The 20,538-nt window shown below is 56.5% G+C and overlaps 1 protein-coding gene and 1 long non-coding RNA gene across 4 annotated transcripts; one reads left to right on the top strand and one right to left on the bottom strand.

The window, feature by feature from the left end:
- Positions 1-706: 706 nt before the first annotated feature.
- On the top strand, positions 707-20,108 carry Drc7 (dynein regulatory complex subunit 7). 3 transcript variants are annotated; one of them, XM_047530118.1, is made up of 18 exons: positions 707-716; positions 2,648-2,872; positions 3,276-3,450; positions 4,396-4,521; positions 5,195-5,353; positions 7,616-7,774; positions 8,453-8,671; positions 9,771-9,899; positions 12,507-12,579; positions 13,148-13,276; positions 13,452-13,580; positions 14,482-14,702; positions 15,408-15,623; positions 16,156-16,266; positions 16,343-16,453; positions 17,246-17,440; positions 18,042-18,181; positions 18,268-20,108. In XM_047530118.1, the coding sequence occupies exons 2-18, from the start codon at positions 2,667-2,669 to the stop codon at positions 18,359-18,361; spliced, it is 2,592 nt and encodes an 863-aa protein (XP_047386074.1). In that variant the 5' UTR covers positions 707-716; positions 2,648-2,666; the 3' UTR covers positions 18,362-20,108. The 3 variants fall into 3 exon arrangements, with proteins under 3 accessions (XP_047386074.1, XP_047386072.1, XP_047386073.1); XM_047530116.1 differs by having other exon boundaries at positions 5,159-5,353; XM_047530117.1 differs by lacking the exon at positions 707-716 and adding an exon at positions 742-847 and having other exon boundaries at positions 5,159-5,353.
- Positions 9,404-10,646, bottom strand: LOC124967628 (uncharacterized). The gene is made up of 3 exons (XR_007105557.1): positions 10,526-10,646; positions 9,840-10,042; positions 9,404-9,668 (listed from the first exon to the last, which is right to left on the bottom strand). It is a non-coding gene; the product is annotated as an uncharacterized LOC124967628 (long non-coding RNA).
- Positions 20,109-20,538: the final 430 nt, after the last annotated feature.

Genomic DNA, 20,538 nt, shown 5'->3' with positions numbered 1-20,538 from the left:
TCATGGGCTTCTAATCTAACAGATGAGCTTTCCTTGTCCTGGAGATAAACCACTAAGTCAGAGACCCAGTCTAGACCGAACCCAGGACTCAGGTGGCACGGCCCTTCCCCCACAGTAGGCGGCCACCCAGACACTTGCTGTTTCCCATCTCTCTTGGTGAAGGCCACAATCCCCCTGTGGTGGGGCAGGGGAAGTTTGACAATGTTTAACAGTTGGCTTCCTGGGAGAAAAAGTCCTAGTCTGTAGCATTTGCCAATTTCTGGGGTTTAAATAACCCCACAGCCAGTTTTAAGCTATTGCTCTGACATCACTGAGCAGAAGTTGGGAGGAGATGTGAAATAGTTCACCATTATGTAGTTTTTCCATTGTACAGAAACAAAAAGGATAAATCGCCTCAAGAACACAGATAAAAGTAAAATAGAAGAAAATAATTAGGGAGCAATAGTTTTTATGCATTTATTACTTCGTAAAAATATAGCTCCTTGTAGGTTTTTATAGTTTTATTTTTAATAATGCCGTTTGATGATGGGCTCATAAAGTTCCTCAAAGCTTACCAATCAGCTCTCGCACCCTGACATCCGCTGTACCAGCTGCACCACGGCTGACAGACCTGGGCAATACCAGAAGACTACATTTCCCAGAAGGCCCCTCTTCCAGGACCTGCTCTCAGCTGTTACCACGGAGACCACTAACAGTAAGGCTGCCCTAAAGACAGGGTAAGGAGGGAGCAGGGTGCTAGGGATGGCTGCTCCCTGCCTGACTGGGAGAGGAGGGACGTGGGGTAGGGGGCTTCTTCTGCCTGGAGCCCTCCAGTCTCGATCTTTCTGGGGAAGTTTTGGGAGTATGTGTATGTTTGGTGGGGAGGGGGATATTGCTGCTGGGATGGGTGCAGGGAAGGGCCTGTGGGTGGGGAACTTTGAAGCAGGCCGGCCCTCCCCACCCTGGGCTGTAGCTGAGGGCCATCTCATTAGGCCCTGAAATGCACGGGCTTCAGAGCCAGAAATATGTGGGTTCAAATCCCAGATCCGCCACTTCTAGCTGTGACCTTGTGCAATTCCACTTAGCCTCTCTAAGCCTCAGTCTGTTCGTCTGCAGAGCGGGTCTCATAAGAGTGTCTGCTCAAGGAGTCACTTGAGAATCAATGACATTGTCTCCATTCAGCCCTTAGCACAGGGCCTGGTACACAAGAGGTGCTGGGTAAACCGTAAGTGGCCCCTGGGCTGATCTGCTCTGTCCCCAAGAGGCAGGCAGACAAATCTGATGACCTGGCCAGGCTCCTTGACTGGAGGCTTCTCCCTGGAGAACTGGGGTCCTGACAGCCCTGCTGGACATGAGACCTCTGCTCTGTTGACCCACCTGGGGCTCAGGCAGGATGCCCTCCAGCAACAGGAGCGTTCAGGCCTGAGTCCAGGGGCACAAAACGTCAGAGCTGGACAGAAATGACCTATCTCCTCTTTTTATTGCAGAAGGGAAACTGAAGTCCAGAAAGGGGCAGGGAGTGGCCCCAGGGCCCAGCAGGAGCTGGTGACAGGCTCAGTCCTGGCTGGCAGTCCGTGACTCACTTCCGCAAGGGGCCAGGGTGGCCCGGGTGGGGGTGCAGAGCGAGAGGCAGGGCGGCCTTTGCCTCGGGGTCCCCCTTTCCATCGTGGTGCTGGGATCGAATCCAGAGCCTCATGCACCTGGGCAAGCGTCCCACCACTCAGACGCGTCTCGGCCGGCAGCGTGGCCCCTCATGGTGTGGCTGGCCCTCGCCCCAGCTGCACGTGCAGGGTCCAGGCAGGGTGGGGAGGACCCCAGCCTCTGTGCCCGCTCGCCCTCCCCCCAGCTGCTTCTGCCCACACCTCCTTGTCCAGAACGGGGTCACATCCCAGGCCACCGACAGCCGCAGGGAAGCCTGAGGAGCTGGACTTTGCAAACCAGTCGCATGGTTTGAACTTGAGGTTCTGCCATTTGGAAACTGGGACGGGGTCTTCTGAGAGTGACCAGCAGTCCACATTAACCCAGGCCAGGCTCCCCAGGGTGCACGGGCACGTGGGGCCTCTCGGTGTGGATCACAGAATGACTGTCCTCTGGGCTGCGTCACCCCCACCCCCCCTGACCGGCGTGTCTTGGTGGCAGCCCTGCCCTGGAACTCTCCTGCCTCAGTTTCCAGTGTGGTGAGGCAAAGGCACGTTAAACTGTGACCTTCTTTTGCTTGGTCATAATCTGCCTCACCCTCCTGTTATGGCTTATTTTTAAGCCAACTCACTTACTGGACTTTACAAATAAATATTCAAACAGGAAACTATACTATGCAATAATCCCTCAGCAGGAGCATCGCTTGCTTGAAAGAGAAATTGTCGACATAAACACACTAACAGCAGCAAGGCCAGGTCAGGAACTGTGGCTCCCAGCCTGAGGCCTGCCTTGCGGCTGTTTTAAGGGGGATTTGCAAGTGTTAGGAGTTGTCACCAACGTACCAGCACCAAACAGAGACGCTCCTTGATTGAAAGGAAGTGTGGGAGGGAATCACTTCCGCCTTGAGTGATTGAAACCACCTCCCAGGCCTCCCCGGCCTCCGGGCCTCCGGGCCTCCAGGCCTCCGGGCCTCCTGGGCCTCCTGGGCAGGCACCTGGTATGATCCAAGTGCATCCTTCCCTCCCTCCAGCCAGCCAGAGACCACCAGGATGGAGGTCCTGAGAGAAAAAGTAGAGGAAGAGGAAGCAGCGGAGCGGGAGGAGGCGGCTGAGCGGTCTGAGAAAATGAGGCCAGCTGAGGTCTGGAAGGAGGAGGCCTCCATAACGCAGGAGGAGACCCCCATGACGCAGGAGATGCTCAGAGACCTGGAGAAGAAGCTGTCGGAGATGGAGATCCCCACCCCAGCGGATCCCCTGTGAGTGTGTTGGGGTGGGGACTTCTGACCCAGCAGCCTGGGCATGGGCAGACTGGGACTGGACACAGGAAGAGCCAGGCAGAACGGTGGCACCTGGACTGGGAAGGGGACCAGGACACAGGGGGAACTGTGTAAGAGTGGGGGCTCTGCTTTCAGACTGCCCGGTCTGAGTCCCCACTCTGCCCCTCCCTGGCTGTGTGACCTTGGACAACTCACTCAATCTCTCTGTGCCTCAGTCTTTTACCTTTTTGAAGGTGCAGGTGCTGATATTAGCGCCTGCTGTGGGTAGTTGTGCAGTTTAAATGAGGAAGGGGTAAAGCCCATGGCAGCTGGCATGGGCCAGGGGTTCCCTGAGTGCCAGGCGTAGCCCATCTGACTAAACGCCACCCCTGTTGTGACACAGGACCTTCCCCAAGGACACTATTGACATCTCCATGCTGCCCCCGTCCTACAAAACCAACACGCCCAAGGAGGAGCTCATGCTGCAGGTGGCAGACAACTTCTCCCGCCAGTACAGCCACCTGTGCCCGGACCGCATGCCCCTCTTCCTGCACCCACTGAATGAGTGCGAAGTGCCCGTAAGTCTGGGGCGAGGCGGGCGGCCGCGGCGGGGGCAGGGGCAGAGGGAGGTGGGCGGGTTCTCCAAGGCCAACTCACAGCTCTCCTGGGGCTCGGGTTTCTAGTCCTTGGCAGCAAATGCCAGCAGTGCGTGGGGAGGGGGTCGACCCTGGGCCGCAGGGGGCTGGAGCCTGCGGGCCCCGCCCAAGGCCGCCTTTGAGGCCTGGGCTGAGCAGATCCAGACGCGAGGGGGGTCAGGACCAGGATGGGAATTTCTGACCTCTAGATGCTGACAGCTGAGACACATGGGTATCCATCACCAGGGGTCTGTGGGACCCGCAGCCTGCGGGCTGCTCTTTTGCAATCTCTGGATCAATCCCATGCCTCTCTGCAGATGCGGAAAGTGAGGCCCAGTGTCAGGGAGGTGCCTGGGGTCACGGGGCTTAAAGGAAGAAGCTGTTGCTTAGGTTCTGGGGCCTGTGCTGGTCCTCTTTGTCTTATTTCTCTGCCTCTCCCTGGGTGGGCACAGCCTCTGAGACTGGAGACTATCCTGGTCATGAACTGCCCAGCCCAGAACCTCTGTAGGCCCTGGAAAGAGATTGATCTCTCCCTCCAGCCCTACTTGCTGGGTTACTTCAGGCTGCTCACTTGGCCTCTCTGGACCTCAAGCTCCCTGCTGATGCCCTGGGGTTGGAGGAAGGAATTTTCTCAGCCTTCCCAGTCCAGATGCAGACTGAGCTTGTGCCACCCCAGTGCCGCCAGTGTGATGGGCTCCTCCCACCCATGCCTGCCTCTCCAGGGAGCCTGGCACGTGTCAGGCCTGGGCATTGCTTCCCAGCAGGCCGTTTGCCATGACCTGCCATCTTGGGGCTGTAAGCCTGGCCTCGTCTCCCTGTGGATTTGAGGAAGGACCCTACCCGGCTGCACAGATCTCACGGCCCCTGGAACGGTGTTTCCGCTTACAGAAGTTCGTGAGCACGACCATCCGGCCCACGCTGATGCCCTACCCCGACCTCTACAACTGGGACAGCTGTGCCCAGTTCGTCTCCGACTTCCTCACCATGGTGCCCTTGCCTGACCCCCTCAAGCCGGTGAGTGCCACTCGGCTGCCTCCAGAGGCCCAGCAGGGGAAGCCAGGCAGGGCATGGGAGGAGGAGGCTTAGCCAGCCTCAGGCCACAGCTCCTCGGAGATTCCCCGGGGGAAGCAGGCCCAGAGAGGGAGCCTCTTACCCGAGGGCACACAGCAAGCCAGGTCCCCTGGCTTCTGCCCTTGTCTCCTCTACCTCTTTCTGCTCCAGAGTCTCCCTTTTCATGACTTTAGGAGGCACCAAGAGGCGTGGGGGCTGCCCAGCTTTCCAGGACCCTCAGCCCCATCTTTGGGCTTCTGGCCGGCTGGGCCAGCTTCTCATTGAGAATGGGAGGTGGCAGGAAGAAAGGGTCGCTGTGAATTGATCAGGGAGGCGAGGAAAGGCTGGGGCTGGAGGGCAAGGGGAACGTGGAGGAAAACGATAAAATCACCTGTCAGAGGCAACGAGACCGGAAGCTTCTAGAGTCCAGAAGTCCTGTCGGGGAGTCCTCAAGCGATAGGCCGCGTGTGGCAGGGCTCTGCCCTCAGCCCACCTGCGCGGGCTCCCTGACCCAGCAGGACCCCGGCGGGCAGGTGGGCTGTGACGGTGGGAGGCCGCCAGGGGCCGTGGGGCCGGCGTGCTGACCGGTGGGCGGGGCCAGCCCGGCCACCTCTACTCCTCCACCACGGTGCTCAAGTGCCAGAAGGGGAACTGCTTCGACTTCAGCACGCTGCTCTGCTCCATGCTCATCGGCTCGGGCTACGACGCCTACTGCGTCAACGGCTACGGCTCCTGGGACCTGTGCCACATGGACCTGACGCGGGAGGTGTGCCCGCTCACCGTGAAGCCCAAGGAGGTAGGCCTGGGCGCGGGCTGCCCAAGGCATCCCAGGGGCGTGCGTGCCCAGCCCGGAGATGCCCTCCCTGCAGGAGCGCGTCCCTGCCCGGGGCACCCGGACACAGCTCCCCAGAGCCACTCGTCATTCCTCTGTCCCTGGCACCGGGTTCTCCAAACCGGCTGTCCCTTCCCGCTCCTCTTGACTCCATTTACACTGCTCTGCTCCCTCTGGGCAAATGTCCCGAAGGCCACATGGTTTCCTTCTGGAGTCAGAAATCCGCCAATCATTGGCCCAGGAGGAAGAGGGGGCCGCAAGCAGACCCCTGACCCTCGCCACCCCTCGCCCCAGCCGACAGGCCTCTGTGGTAGTCCACGCAAACAAACGAACACACAACAGCAGCAACAAAGCCACACACAGCCACTGCCCAGGGTGCCGCTCCGCTTGGGTCTGCTGACCCAGAGCTCCCTGATGACCAGGTGGCCAGCGCTGCCGTGAACAGACACCCTCGAGTGTCCCTGCACTTTGGAAACCTGTCAGCCTACAGACAGAAAGTGCTCTGGGCAAACTAGATGATTCTGTGACCGGGGCTGAGCCCCCGAGGGCGTCTGCAGCTCGGGGATGGGACCCAGGAGCCCGAGGGGTCCAGCTCCATGCTGGGCTCCCGGGCCACACCTGAGTGAGCACGTAGGCTCCTGGGCTCTGTCCAAGGGGGCGAGGAGGAGGGACACGAGGAGGGCCTGGCCGCGCGGGCCCTGCTCCCCAGGGACGATGGCCTGAAGGCTCCAGGGTGGGTTTTGACTTCAGAGGCCCCTGAGCTCACACTTGGGCCTCTCGTCTCGGCCAACATTTTAATAACCAAAATTATATCACTAAGTAGCCCAGTCACAGAACTTTCCGGTCTGTAGACTGCCTCCCTGTCATCGATGCGGCTGCTCCTCCCAGGAGCCCTGGGCCGCAGGGGTTGTCACTGGCACTCCACAGATGAGTCTGTTGAGATGGACAGGACGGGGGGCAACGTGGCCGAGCCACACCGGAGGGCGGAGACCCACACGGGGCTGTCTGCCTCCAGGCCCTGGACCTTCCCTCTTGGTTCCTCAGACTGTCAGGGGCCACTTCCGCAGCCCTGCGCTGTCGGCTGCTAGGAACACTCCTTGCCTCCTAGCGCATGCTTCCACGCACACAGACACACGTGTTCACACGGGCTCACACACATGTGTAAGTGCACCCCCACGCTCTCACACCTGCATGCACACATGTAACTTCACACACAGGCATATGCACACGCACGTGCACAGTCATGCACACGCTCATGTGCACACACACGTGCCCAGGCTTCTTTTCCTTCCTGGGCCAGCAAACTCTTACTTATGAGACCTATGAAACCCTCTGATGATAAGATCCAGCATTCAATCCCCAGCACAGATCGAGAGAGAGAGAGAGAGAGAGAGAGAGAGAGAGAGAGAGAGAGAGAGAGAGAAGGAAGGAAAGAGGAAACGGGCAGGGAACTGAGAGGGACAGGTGGGGGCACACCCCTTTCCAGGACACCCCTGGGGCCTGACTCCTTCCACAGGCCCCACCTCCCAATGGTTCTACCATGTCCCAAAAGTAGCACAGGTTGGCAACCAAGCCTTTAACACATGAGGCGTAGGGGGACATTCCAGATCCAAACTAGAGCTCCCATGCTCAGCCGTTATATCTTATCACCTCCCTGTGACGTGTGCATCCTTCCAAAATGTAGATTGTTGGTTTGTGTGATCGATTTTCTTTGTGTGTATGTGTTGCGTGCTGGGGATTGAACCCAGGGCCATGTACATGCTCAGCACGTGACCTACCACTGAGCTACATCCTCAGCCTCTGAATTCTTTTTTAAAACCCCCATCATGTATAGCAGAATGTGCGCTCATCTTAAACACGTAGCTCCGTGAGCCCCTGCCCACACCCCAGAAGGCCCTGTGTCCAGTTACCTCTCTCCCTAGGCACTTTCCTCCTCTACTTCTCCCAAGAAGCCTGGGAGGAGGTTCCTGGGTCTCTCACCCACTTACAGATGATCTAGAGAGGTGAGAAGACCCCCTTCCAGGGCCACAAGACCCACAGTTGGAAGGGCAGCTGTGAGCCCTGGTCCCCTGGTTGGGGAGACCTTAGTCTCTGGAGCTGCAGCCAGAGCAATGTGTGTGCGTGTGTGTGGTGTGTGTGTGTGTGTGTGTGTGTGTGTGTGTAAGACAGGGAGAGAAGGATGCAGGGCAGACCAGGGCTGCTGACTCCTCTCTTGCTGGGTGACAGAAAGTCAAGAAGGAAGAGAAGCCACCACCTAAGAAGTATGCCATCAAACCTCCCCGGGACCTGACCAGCAGGTTTGAACAGGAGCAAGAGGCCAAGAGGCAGGAGGAGATCAGAGCCCATGAGGAGAAGCTGCGGAGAGAGGCGGAGGAGCGGCTCCTGGTGGGTCCCCTCAACTCCACCCCCTTGGTCATGGCGGAGGCCCTGCCAGGGCCACCATGGTGAACACAAGGGTCACCCTTCTCCTGGAGGTGGGGGGTGAGATAAGCAAGCCAGACGATCTCTTTCTTTGGAGTCACCAAAGAATTCCTTACCAAAGGAAATCAGCACCTTTCACTGGATGAAATCGCACCCAGAATCTTAAGATACACAGCTGGTAAACCCCTGACGGAGCCGTGGAGTCCAGTTTGTGAACCACGGATTTAGATGGAGCCTTCCATCTTGTCATTAAACACTGGGCTTGTGGCGCACACCGATAATCCCAGCATCCTGGGAGCCTGAGGCAGAAGGATCGCGAGTTCAAAGCCAGCCTCAGCAACTTAGTGAGGCCCTAAGCAGCTCAGAGAGACCCTGTCTCTAAATAAAATGCAAAGAAGGGCTGGGGATGCGGTTCAGCGGTTAAGTGGTTGGTCCCAGTACCAAAGGGTAAAAAAAACAAAACAAAATAAAACAAAACCAAAACACTGGGCGCAGAGTTGGGGAGATGGAACCCGAGATGCCAGTGGAAGCTTCTGGATTAGAACCCAACTGTCCTGCTGGGCCCCCAGCCCAGGGAGAGGTCTAGACCCCCGGCTCCCCGCTCACCCCTCTGGCCTGTGGCCACCCATCTCTCCCATGCAGGAGGCCTCAAAGATGAAGCCTGACCCCCTGCACGGCCTGCGGGTGCACTCCTGGGTGCTGGTGCTCTCGGGGAAGCGCGAGGTGCCTGAGACCTTCTTCATCGACGCACTCTCGGGGCGCAGCTACAGCACCCAGGATGACCACTTCCTGGGCATCGAGAGCCTCTGGAACCACAAGAACTACTGGGTGAACATGCAGGACTGCTGGAACTACTGCAAGGTGTCCCCGGGGCGGGCCTGGGAGGGGCAGCCCAGGGGAGGGTTTCCCCACTGCCGGCTTCCCACGGCCCACGCTCTTGCCCATGGTGTCAGTCCGCTTTCCATCACTGTGACAAAATATGTGATCAAAAAATTTCAAGGAGGAAAGGTTCATTTTGGCTCATGGTTTCAGAAGTTTCAGTTGATGGTGGCCAGGCACATAATGACAGGAGCAGGTGGCAGAGATCTGTTCTCAAGGAGACAGGGAGGTGCTGGGTGTGGTGGCACATGCCTGTAGTTCCAGCGACTCTGGAGGTTGAGGCAGGAGGATTGCAAGTTCGAGGCCAGCCTCAGCAACTTGGCAAGACCCTGCCGCAAAATAACAAATAAAAAGGGCTGGAGATGAAGCTCAGTGGAGAAGAGCTCGTGGGTTCGAGCCCAGTACCAAAAACAACAAAAAGCCCTGAGGATGTAGCTCAGAGTGGTAGGTCACATGCTTAGCACGTGTGTGGCCCTGGGTTCAATCCCCAGCAACACAGGCACTCCCCAGTGACACGTTCCCTCATGGACCCACGTGAGAATGTCTGGTCTGTCTACCCAGGACTGGCCTGGCTGAGCGCTGGGGTGGGTTTATGTAGTTTAGCTGGGACCTGAGGCGAGGCCCACATGGCTGCACCATTCCGGTCTGTCTCCCTCCATCCGGGCAAGAGGATCCCGGGATCCCCCGTCCGCCCTCGGGGACACCCACCCTTCTATTACTGCGGTTGAGCTGGGATGAAGGAGCGGGGCCTTCCTCTGCACTTCTCCGCTGGCGGAGTTTGAGGTCTCGAGTGTCTGTGAACTCTTCTCTGCTCCTCTTCTGCACGTCGTTCTCGCCCACTCCTTCCCGATTTCCCGTTGCTGCTCTTAACAGTTCTGGGTACTAGTCGCTGGTCACTTCCAGACATTACCAGCGCCATCTTCATCCTGCCGCCTGTCTGTCACCTCTGGGCATGGCTTCCTTCACCCGACACATGACTCTGCTTCCCATAGGGCGGGGCGATGAGGGGTGTGGGCGTGTCCCCAGGGAGCAGGGGAGGCGGGGCCGCCTGGCTCACCCAGTGGATTCCTTCCCCCCTCAGGATCTGGTCTTCGACCTGGGGGACCCCGTGAGGTGGGAGTACATGCTTTTGGGGACCGATAAGCCTTACCTGTCCTTGACCGAGGAAGATGACGATGACCTGAACGACGAAGACGACGTGGAAGCGCTGGTGAGTCTCCGAGGCTGGAGGCCGGGAGCGTGGGGAGGCCGGGCACCCTGTCACTCAGGTGGCCTTGCAGATTTCCCCGAGAGCATGTGTGCGCAGGGGGTGGGGGCAGCAGGCCCGAAACAGCGTCTTCAAAGCAGAAGGGCCTGGACGGGGCCCCCGTTTTAAGATGGGCAAACGGAGGCCCAGACACAGTCGGTGAACCCTCCTGGGACCCTCCGGAGCGTTGGGGGAAGGCTGGGACTTGAACCCAGGTCTCCCGCCCCCTACGGTCTGCCCTGTTCAGGGGTGGCCTCCTCCTTAGCGAGCACGCCCCCTGGTGCGGTGCCATGACATCTCCACAGCCCCGTGGAGCCCCGGGCCGGCCATTCTTTGCTTTCCTTCCCAGTAGCCACTATGGTTCCACCGTCAGGCCTGCCTGTCTGTCCTCTCAAGGTCATTGGCCCAGGGCCTTCCCCAGGTCATCAGCCTCGCCTCTCTGATCTTCCCTTCCGGGTCTTCCAGGAAGGTGTGCATGAGGCCCTGTGCTTGGAGGTCAGGGACCCAGGGCCTTGGTATTGACTGTGTGACCTTGGGCTAACTTCCCAAGGTCAATACGACTATTTACTAAAGAACCCCAGTTTCCTCACCTGTGTGTTAAATGGGAGGGTGAGTTACAGCCGCAGCCACAGGAGTAGAATAGGCGCGTCAGTCTGCTGGGGCTGCCATGACAGAGTGGCACGGACCAAGTGGCTTCAACCACAGATGTTGTCTCCTGTTCTAGAGGCTGGAAGTCCAAGATCAAGGTGCCAGATCAGGGGTTTCTTCTCAGGGGTCTCTCCTGGGTTTGAGGATGGCTGTCTTCTCTCTCTGTCCTCACATGGCCTTCGCTCTGTGTGAATCTGTCCTAATCTCTTCTTGTAAGGACACCAGTCATATTGGATTAGGGCCACCCAATGACTTCATTCAAGGGCTAGGGGTGTAGCTCAGTCAGTAGAGTGCTTGCCTCACAAGATAACGCCCTGGGTTCAATCCCCAGCACTGCAAAAAAAGACTTCATTCAGACTTTTTTTTTTTCTTTTTACCAGGGATTGAACCCAGGGACGCTTAACCACATCCCCAGCTCTTTTTTGTATTTTATTTAGAGACAGGGGCTCACTAAGTTGCTTAGCCTCAACTTGGCCTCGATAAGTTGCTGAGGCTGGTTTTGAATTTGAGATCCTCCTGCCTCAGCCTCCTGAGCTGCTGGGATTACAGGTGCGTGCCACCTGCCTGGCTATCATTTAAACTTAATTACCTCTTTAAAGACCTCATCTCCAAATACTGCCCTATTCTAAGGCACTTGGGCTAGGACTTCAGCTTATGTGTTTTGGAGGGACACAGAGCAGTGCCCACAGCAACAGGCAGTACTTAGGCCGAAGTGAGTGCATACCAGGCTATGCTGTAGGTGAGGAACTTGAATTCACTCATCCAAACCTCCGCAGCCAGCCAGCAAACCTGGGAACAGGTTTCATCCTCCACACCGCTGTTCCCTTTTACAGAAGGGTAGGCTTACATACAGAGAGGTGAAGGAACTTTCCCCGAGGAACACAGCCAGTGAGTGACAGAGCTGGAATTCGAACCTAAACTATCTGGCTCCAAAGTCAGAATCTCACCAGTGACTCTCCTACTTCCTGGCGCAGCGTGGGAATGGAATGAGCCTTGAGGAGGCGAGCTGGGCACAGTGCTGTAGACACGTACAGCACTGTGTTGAGTCCTCATCTCTGGAGATGGGGGTGTGGAGCCCTCCCCGGTGCCGCAAATCCTGGGCACAAGCGCCCCCTGCTGGCCACGAGAGGTGGCTCAGCTCCTGCCCCTGGAGCCCAGCCCTGGAGGCCGGAGTTGTGAGACCCATTTATCCCTCGACAGGGAACCCCTGTTACTGCCAAGCCTGACAGATGGCTCGGCTGTGGGTCCCCAGGAAAAATCAGAGCCTCCAACCACAGCCCACTCACCTAGCTGCCTCAGAGGCTCCTGCCAATTCTCACTGCTGAGGATTTTCCTATCATGTCCCCTGCAGAAAGTCACAATGAGATGACAAGGTGTCGGGTCTGAACAATGTTTGTAGGAGAAAAGTTATAAGCAGAAAATCTTATCTGGGTTTCTGTGGTCACCTGGTCCGAGGGCCATCTGTCTAGCCCAGGCCAGTGGGGTGGCGCACAAGCCCTTTATATACATTCTGTCACTTGGTCTTCCTGAGGGCCCCAGTTTAAGGTGAAGGACACTGAGGCTCAGAGTGGCTAAAGGACTTGCCCAGGACCCCTTAGCTGGTGTTAGATTGCAGTGGGTGTGCGTGTGGGGGTCTTGTGTCCTCCTGACTCTGAGGAGGGGCCAGTGGCCGCCTGGGCCTTGACCCAACAGGGCCCAGCGTTGCTGTCCTAAGCTAGGCAGGTACGGGGGAGGACTCCGTGCCCACAGCTGAGTCCTCCACAGCTTCTGTATCTTGGGTCATGCTCCTCACTTCTGGCTCCCCAGGAAAGCTGAGTGACCACCCTGGCTTGGCTGCGGTGGGGGACAGGGACAGTCTTTGCCATGACCTCTGCTGCAAGGCCCTGGCCAGCACCACCCACCTACCCCCTCCTCTCCCTGCAGGGCAAGGAGGATGAAGATAAGAGCTTCGACATGCCGCCCTCGTGGGTACAGCAGATTGAGATCACCCCAGAAGGTCTCTGCTGTTTGCGGGTTCGCAACCCTCTCCAGAACCAGCCCCTGGGCCTCTGGGGAGGTCTGAGCAACAGCTGGGCAAGAGCACCCTGCAGAGGCTGCCCCGGCCCCGCCTTCTTCCTTCCCGGCTCTGTGGCCCCAGGGCTGATGCCCACTGGTCCCTCAGACCCCAGCTGGAGAAGACCTCAGACAGTGCAGGCAGGCGGGGCAGGCAGAGAGGGCGGGAGGTGCCCTGCATCCACCTCTGTGTGTGACTGCTGGGGTGCCCACCTGGGGGAGGACAGAGCCATTCCAGCAGGTGGCGATGCTAGGGAGGGAGGTTCCACGGGAACCAGGGCAGGGGCACCCGGTCAAGCCCAGGGCAATGGACTAGGGGTGGGCAGACAGAACAGGGTTCCAGAAATAGGGATCACTTGGACTATGTTTGAAGGATCTGGAGCTGGTGACAATCTCCTCTGCCTGTTGGAGTGGACTGGGGGCTGGAGGAGTTCCGCTCACAGGGCAGAAGATGGAGGAGTGTCCCTCTGGGGTGGCCCTCCTGCTCTCAGTCTGGAACACTGTGTCCACAGAGTTCGAGACCCGCTGCCCCAAGGGGAAGAAGGTGCTGCACTACCAGAGGGCACAGCTGGAGAAGTGGGCCCCGTACCTCAACCCCAATGGCCTTGTGTGCCGCCTCACCACCTACGAGGACCTGGAGTGTAAGCGGCAACTCCAGCTGTGGGGGTGGCCTGAGGCGTCCGCGTGCTGTGACCTGGGGCACGCCCCCTCTTCGCGCTCAGCGTGTGTGGGCCCCGCTGGCCTCTGCGCTGGGGGTGGTGGGTTAGCCGTGTGTGGGGCTGGTCTGGCTGAAGCCAGCATCTGATGGCCCCCTAGGCACCAAGGAGCTGGAGATAAAGGAGTGGTACCAGAACCGTGGGGACATGCTGGAGCTGAGGCACATCAACAAGAGTACGGGCCTGATCATTGACTACTTCAAGCCCGGCCACCCCCAGGCTCTGCGTGGTGCGTGGACCCATGGCTGGGAGCCGCGGGCTCTGGGCAGGGGCCCCGTTGTGCATGCCTTAGGACACTTCCAGGACGGGTGGCATGTGGTGGGAGGAAGCAGCATCCAGGTGTCAACAAGGTTCTTTGGTGGCAAGCAACAGACCCCACTTCTCCCCACCTTAGTAACAGGGTGTGTGAGCGGTCGGGGACACTCAGAGTCCAGGGGAGCACGGCCAGTGCTCCTCCTGGGAGGTCAAAGCCAGGCCACTCATCCAGTCAGTGGCTGGGATTGGGCAGAAATCCTGCTGAGAGAACACACAGTGGGGGCCGCATTTAAAGGGGCTAAAGATGCTGAGCAATAAAGCCAAGTCCAACTTTTCTGTAGGACAGTGGGAAAAATACATTAATAATATATATTAATTAATATACAGCTGGGCTAGAGGTGTAATTCAGTGGCAGCACATGTGCTCAGCATGAGCAAGGCCCTAGGTCCAATCCTGAGCACCACAACAATAGTTTTAACAGTACACTTTTTTTTTTTTTTTTTTTTTTTTTTTTTTTTTTTTGTGGTGCTGGGGATTGAACTCAGGGCCTTGTGCATGGGAGGCAAGCACTCTACCAACTGAGCTATATCCCCAGTCCAGTAGTATACTTCTTGACTCAACAATTCCATGCTGAGAATTTGTTCTTAGCAAATAATGGACAAGCACAAAAACTGCAGGATGCAGATGTTCATTAAGGTATTGTTTATGATTACAAAAAGTTGGACACAACCTAACTACCCAGCAATAGGGGATCGGTGATATAACCAACATCCATAACAAAGAGCTGTCATCTCCCTGTGCCTGGGGTGGGGTTGCCAGGCCTAAGTGAGTCCCTGGCACTCACCCGGGCCTCTCCCTACCCCTCCCCACCCCAGTGCACACATACAAGTCCATGGAACCTGAGATGGACCGTGTCATGGAATTTTATGAAGTGGCCCGCGTGGATGGCCTGAAAAAGCGTGAGGAGACGCCCAATACAATGACAGAATACTATCAAGGACGCCCAGACTTCCTCGCCTACCGCCATATCATCTTCGGGCCCAGGGTCAAGAAGCTCCCTGGGAACAGTACAGATTCAAATCCCCGGCCCCCGGTGGTAAGCGCTCCTAGAGCCGGGGACAGGCTGCTTGCCCTCTGGCAGACAGAGGTCGCCCCAGGACGGGGACAGTATTGGCTCTGGAGTGGCACCATGAGCCAAGCATTTTACCTAATGCACAATCCCCAATCTGTCTAGGGCCAGACAGTGCCTCAAGCACCAGACCAAGGAGGTGTTTATTTCCTCCTTTTTACAAAAAAAACGCACTCATGACTAAATACCTGGAAAATATGGAAACATAAACAGAAATGTAGAAATAATAGTTTGCGATGGGCCCTCAGATATTACTGTGGATTATGGGTTTGGTCTTGAGGGTCTTTTTATATTTAATTGCAATCTGGGGCGGGTCGGGGGTGGAATCCTGGGACCACCCCCTTCACATTGACCTTTGCAGTTTTTCTCCAAGTCACTACAGTGAATTTGGCACCCGAGCTTAATGGCTGCCTACCAAAGAAGCCGTTTCTGGCTGTAAGGGGGGCTGGTGATGGAGTAGGCGCCCAGAGAGGTGGCGAGCTCCGCATCTCTGGAGGTAGACGAGCAGCGGCTTCTTGGAGCTGAGGACCATGTGGGCCAAGGAACCCTCTGGCTGGAGGGAGCAGGTCCATGGAACTCCAAGGACTCCAGCCCCAGTGTCCTCCGTGTGCCCTGCCCACGGAGCACCCATAGGACCCTTCCTCTCATCCCGTGCACGTTCTGACCTCACAGAAAATCACCGAGCGGTTCTACCGCAACCCTGAGAAGCCTGCGGACGACGACGTGGCGGAGCGCGTGTTCCTGACCACCGAGGAGCGCATCCAGCTGCGCTACCACTGCCGCAGCGACCACATCACCGCCAACAAGCGCGAGTTCCTGCGGCGCACCGAGGTGGACAGCAAGGGCAACAAAATCATCATGACGCCGGACATGTGCATCAGCTTCGAGGTGGGCTGCAGCCGCGGAAGCCCCGGGCCCCTTCCAGAGACCTGAAGAACCCGGATGGGCACTTTCCAAGCCCAGTCAGGAAATTCATCTCTACCCCTGTGAAAATCAATTCTCCATCCGGGGACCTTTCTCCTTGCAGCTCCTCTGAAAATCTTCCCGTTTTCACCAAATCAAGAACCCAGGAGGCTGAGGGCATTGCTCAGGGGTCCCACCCCTATTCACACCCCCAATCAGAACAGATCCCAGGATGACTCCTGCCACCCATGCTGGAGGGGAGATTCCCATCTCCTCTGAGGATTTCACCTTCTATAGTCAAATCCTCAACCTCCTGGGATATTCCTTAGTTCCCTGCATCTTCAGTTCTTCTTCTATTATTTTCTGTATATTTATAAATGAGGAAACAGACCCAGAGAGGTTAATCAACTTGCTTAAGGTCACACAGCTAGAAAGAGGCAGGAGTGGACTTGAACCAAGTGGTCCCACAATCCTGACCATTGGAGCCTCTCTCTCACTGTGGTGGTTCTGGTCCCAGGTGGAGCCCATGGAGCACACCAAGAAGCTTCTCTACCAGTATGAGACCATGATGCAACTAAAGAATGAGGAGAAGCTGTCCAAACATCAGGCCTGGGAGTCCGAGCTGGAGGTGAGTTCCCACGGGAGAGCGGTCAGGTGGGAGGCAGTAGGCATCTTGACCATGCCCTTCGACACTCCTCAATCAGGTGCTGGAGATCCTAAAGCTTCTTCAGGAAGAGGAAGAGGCGCACACGCTGACCATCTCCATCTACGACACCAAGCGCAACGAGAAGAGCAAGGAGTATCGGGAGGCCATGGTGAGCTGCCTCCCTTGCCCACACCGGGGCTTCTCCTGGACTCTGCCTCCAGGGTGGAGGCCCACAGGAATTCTGCCGGGAAGCACTCCAGGAGGGAAGAAGCTCCTGATGCTGAGACGGCCCTTGCTACTGAGCTACCACTTCAGCGGACATTTGGGATCCAGGCCTGGCCTCCCCACCCAGGGGCTCTGGGTGCATGAGGAAAGGGTTGGCATTGCATGCCCACCTCCACCGGGGTTTCCCGCGAGGTTGTGGCCTGAGCCGGTGGCCCAGCTGGCAGCCTCTGCCCCTGCAGCCCAGGGCCTTCAGCTCTAAGGCCCAGCTGGGTTTTCCAGGCCAACTTCTGAATGTCCTTGACTACCTGAGTGCAGATTTCTAAAAACAGCTTGGGGTTGGCGAGGCAGGACGGGGCATCAGATTCCTAGAGGGCATCGACACCCATGTCTCCCCCTTCACTGGTCACCCGTGCGGGGCATAAGGCCCAGGGTGGAGGAGGAAGGGGAAGGGGGCGCTGGCCACTCTGGAGCAGGCATCTACCGTGGCTCACAGGCAGCAGGCCGTGCACCTCACAGGTGTGATCCCATCTGCATCCTGAGGAGGAACCTGAGGCTCAGGTAGAGGCGTGAATTCACATCAGGAATAAGAACTGGGACTTTACCATTGAACAGTTACGAGGCTGTTCTGCTTCAGAGGGGTGGCACTGGGCCCCGGACCTGGGGCCTGGCATTGAGGCAGAGCTGCTCGGGAGGTCTGGGAAGGCCCTGCTGACCCAGCCGCCTCTCCCCTGCACAGGAGCGTGTGATGCACGAGGAGCACCTGCGGCAGATGGAGACCCAGCTGGACTACCTGGCCCCATTCCTGGCCCAGCTGCCCCCAGGAGAGAAGCTGACGCGCTGGCAGGCCATGCGCCTCAAGGAGGAGTGCCTCAGTGATTTCAAGCAGAGGCTCATTGACAAGGCCAACCTCATCCAGGCCCGCTTCGAGAAGGTGGGCCAGGCTGCATCAGGGGAGGGGCCTCGGCATCCCCATCCAGAAAACAGGCTCAGGCTCTCTGCCAAACCTCACAGAGCTGTGGGGGACAGACCGGGGCGACTATGTCGGTGCCACGTTTCTGGTTGACTGAGTGGTTCTTCTCACTGGTTTACTGGATGGATGGATGGATGGATGGATGGATGGGCAGATGGCAGGCAGATGGGGCAGATGGATGGGAGGGTGGCACATTATCACAAGCAGTCCTTGACCCATTTGTTGGGTTGGCACACATGCAGTATCTCACTTAGTCCTCACACAGAGCTCCACAAGGGGCAGAGGGAGGGTGCCCTCGTTTTGGAGACAGGAAGTCAGCAGCTCTGAAAACATCAGCACCATGCGCAGAGCCACGTGGCTCGTGGCTGTCCTCACCCTGCCCTGACCCCATGGATGTGAAGACCTCCAAACATGACCCCAGTACTTCCACCCAAGACACTTCTGTGAGCCCTGCCTCTGCCTCTCTGACTTTGTGGGCAGGGACAGTGGGGCCTCCATCCACGGGTCCCCCTGGTGTCAGCCTGGGTGATCATCCCTCCTCCTCTTCTTCCTGTCCCCTCAGGAGACCCAGGAGCTGCAGAAGAAGCAGCAGTGGTACCAGGAGAACCAGGTGGCCTTGTCACCAGAGGATGAGGACCTGTACCTGAGTTACTGCTCCCAGGCCATGTTCCGTATCCGCATCCTGGAGCAGCGACTCAACCGGTGAGGGGCCGGGGCCTGGGCGGGGCCACTGGGGGCTGGCGGGCGGCTCTGCCGTCCCTCACCTCCTCCCTTCCCGCTGTCCTCAGACACAAGGAGCTGGCCCCACTGAAGTACTTGGCGCTGGAGGAAAAGCTTCACAAGGACCCGCGCCTGGCGGAGTTGCTCAAAGTCTTTGGTTGACGTCCTCAGGGCTGCAGTGCAAGCCGCCAGGGAACGGACCTCCCTACTGCAGTGAGACCCCGTGCCCCACACAGGCTACTGCCCATCTGCTTGGGGGCCTGGCCTCCCTATTGCAATCGCCCCTCCTCATGGTTTTCCCATGAATGAACACACATTGAGTTTGCCATTTGTACTTCAGGCTTCAAAAGGTCTTTCCACCCTTTCCTTTGGTGTTAGTGTTTCATTGCTGTAACAAAATACCTGAAAAAACAACTTAGAGGAGGAAAAATTTATTTTGGCTCATGGTTTCAGGCCATAGTCGGCAGACTCCACTCACTCTGGACCCAAGGTGAGGGAGAACATCATGGGAAGCAAGTCCGTCCTCTAGCCAGGAAGTGGAGAGGGGACAGGGCCAGGGACAAGATATTGTACTCAAGGGCACTCACTCCCTTAAAGGCCCACTCCCTCCAACTAGGTCCCGCCTCCTACGATCTCTACCTCTTTCTGATTATCCAAAGCCATGAATCTTTCAGTGGATTAATCCACTAGGAGATCAGAGCCCTCATGGTCCGATCACTTCCCAAAAGCCCCACATCTGAACACTGCTGCGACAGGGATCAAGCCTTCAACACATGAGCCTTTGGGGACATTCCAGAGCCAAACCATGAAACCTTCACCTATACCTGAGACTGCCTTCCTCATCTGCTTCCTGTCCTGTGGAATACCAAGGGTCGCACAGCCACCTGCACACAGCTGGGTAGATCTCAACACGGTGAGGGGGCACCGGCTCACAAGGTGGGAGAGTGGCAAGGCCAGGGCCCACGTCCAAGAACCAAGAACTTGGGGCTTCGACATTAGAGTGCAAAGGATTGAATCCAGTTCTTCCCATCTGCGAAATGGGGATGGCACTGTTGCTTCAAGACCTGTAGAGCAGAGGACTAGGAGTGGCACATGGCAAGCACTCACTCGGCTGGCTTAAAAAGTGGCCCAAACCAAACAACAACAAAAACAAAACAAAACAAGAAAACGCCACATTAAAGTGTTTTCAACAGGAAAATGAAATGCCACCACATACCCACCAGTATGGGTGAGTGTGGCTGGGATGAGAAGCAACTGGAAGCCTCAAGAAAGAAGCCTTTCCTAGTGAAGTGCACATCAGCAGGACCTCTTTGGGAAACCATTTGGCTTTATCTATTAAAGCTAAACTATGGCCCAACAATTCCACTAGTAGGGTCCACTCAACGCGCTGGTTATATTCTGGATCTCAAATTAGACCTAAAGGCCATGTGTTAAAGGCTTGTCCCAGGGTGGCACTCTTGGGAGGTGATGGAAGCTTGAAGAGTGGGGGCCGAGAGGGAGGTCTGCTCTCTACCAGGGGATGTTCAGTCTGCGAAACTCACCGACCTCGTAACACTTACTGTCTGAGTCCTTTGGGGTATGTGTCCTGTAAGAAATGTTTTTAAATGCTTGGCATGAATCTAACCAAGCCTTTAGAACTAACTTCCAGTTCAAAAGAAATTCAGGGGAAGATGGACAATGTAAATGGCAGTTGAAGGAAACAGACAACAAATTCAACTGTGGGGCCATGTACAAGGCAAATGGCTTCATTTCTTCAAGATATTAATGTTATTAAAAATAAATAAAAGGTTGGGGGATGGAAACAGAATGAACTTAAAAAGAGCCAATTGTGCTGAATCTTGATTGGTTCCTGGTTAAGGATTTTTTTTTTTTTAAAATAGGGCTGCAGACAGAGCCCAGGCCCCCTACATGCTAGATAGGCACTCTACCAATGAGCTTACCCCCAGCCTGGTTCCTACAGAAAAGAAAAAAGTTATTAACTATATTTGAGGGACAACTGAGGGCACTGAGTATGGACTGAATGCTAGAGAATTATTAAGTTTTCTTAGGGGTGGTGGTAACAATGGTTATGCTAGAATAACGGCCTGATTTGAAAGAGCTACATGCTCACAGTATTTTAGATGTCAGGATTGAAATGTCACAATAGCTAGTTTTCAACTGGTTCGGGAAAAAATAAAGCAAACATGGCAAGATGTTAACAAGTGTCCCAATCTACATGATGAGTACTGTATACTACACTTTCAAGTTTTTGCTAGGAAAAACGACTTTTTAAAGTTAAGTTTTGCCAGATGCACTGGCGCATGCTTGAAATCCCAGTGGCTCAGGAGGCTGGGTTTGAC

The sequence above is a fragment of the Sciurus carolinensis genome, chromosome 16 (genome assembly GCF_902686445.1).
Source record: "Sciurus carolinensis chromosome 16, mSciCar1.2, whole genome shotgun sequence".
NCBI classification, from domain to species: Eukaryota; Metazoa; Chordata; class Mammalia; order Rodentia; family Sciuridae; genus Sciurus; species Sciurus carolinensis.
This window is presented reverse-complemented; position numbering and strand designations above follow the sequence as displayed.